Consider the following 981-nt stretch of genomic DNA (forward strand, 5'->3'; position numbering starts at 1 on the left):
CCCTCCCTCCTTCCCTCCCTCCCTCCCTCCCTCCCAAATAAAAGCATCCAGTAAAGTGTCATGTGTTCCTGTTACCACTAGGTGGTGCAAATTATAGCTTTTTTTTTTTTTTTTTTTAAAGCCCTATGCCTCAGGTTCAGGTTTCAGATCATTTCACACTGACTGCCAGATTGCTCCAAAAATCCTAATCTTGTTTTAAATGTAATTCATGGCATGCTATCCTTGCAAAAGGAAATATGGAGTGATCCTTGATTCTGAGGTTGTCAGTGACTGTTCCAATAGAGATGATCAAAGTGGAGCCTTCAGTTTCAGGAACTGAGTGTACGACCACCTTATAACATCATTTTGTTGTCGTTTTTCTACTTTTTGGGAAATAAATATTTTGTTTGTCATTTATTGGAAAATAAGTGAGTTTGAGTACTCTGATTCTTCACGCGTAGCTGGGTTGTCAGGAGTTCACTGGTGAAGGATGTATATACGGAAGGGAGGTGGGCTGATGTCTCTCCACATTTAGTCTGTAGGTGTGTGCTTGGTCTCCTGAAACAAGTGGAGGTGAGGATGGATGTGGATTACTGGTTAATGATTCATGATGTTATTTTGATGAGCACAGAAAGATGTGTAAGGCAACAGCAAAGCCCGTCCCCCCTCGCCTCCTGACAGAAGAGGAGTATCGGATACAAGGAGAGGTGGAGACCCAAAGGGCTCTACAGGAACTCCGAGAGTTTTGTAATAGTCCAGAGTGTTCTGCCTGGAAGACTATATCTCGGATTCAGTCTCCAAAAAGGTAAGCTCTTAGCCTGATAAGCCAAGTGTTTATGGGTAGTGAATGACCTTGAGTTCTAACAGAGATCATACTTTTAGATAACTGTTATAGTTTGCCCTTTGATTATGCTAACCTAGGAGTAGTGAAGAGAAAGTTATCTGCGTCATTATGTATTATTAGTAATCTATTTCTTGTTTCCCCAAGGCAGCTACCTCCTT

At 41.7% G+C, this 981-nt stretch overlaps 1 protein-coding gene across 1 annotated transcript in view; it reads left to right on the forward strand.

The window, feature by feature from the left end:
* Nemp1 (nuclear envelope integral membrane protein 1) overlaps positions 1–981 on the forward strand; it is a 31426-nt gene that overhangs the window by 25067 nt on the left and 5378 nt on the right. Inside the window, exon 8 of the mRNA XM_005358014.2 lies at positions 611–784. Coding sequence (XP_005358071.1) covers positions 611–784 — 174 coding nt within the window. The remainder of the gene's footprint in view (positions 1–610; positions 785–981) is intronic.

The sequence above is a fragment of the Microtus ochrogaster genome, chromosome 24 (genome assembly GCF_000317375.1).
Source record: "Microtus ochrogaster isolate Prairie Vole_2 chromosome 24, MicOch1.0, whole genome shotgun sequence".
NCBI classification, from domain to species: Eukaryota; Metazoa; Chordata; class Mammalia; order Rodentia; family Cricetidae; genus Microtus; species Microtus ochrogaster.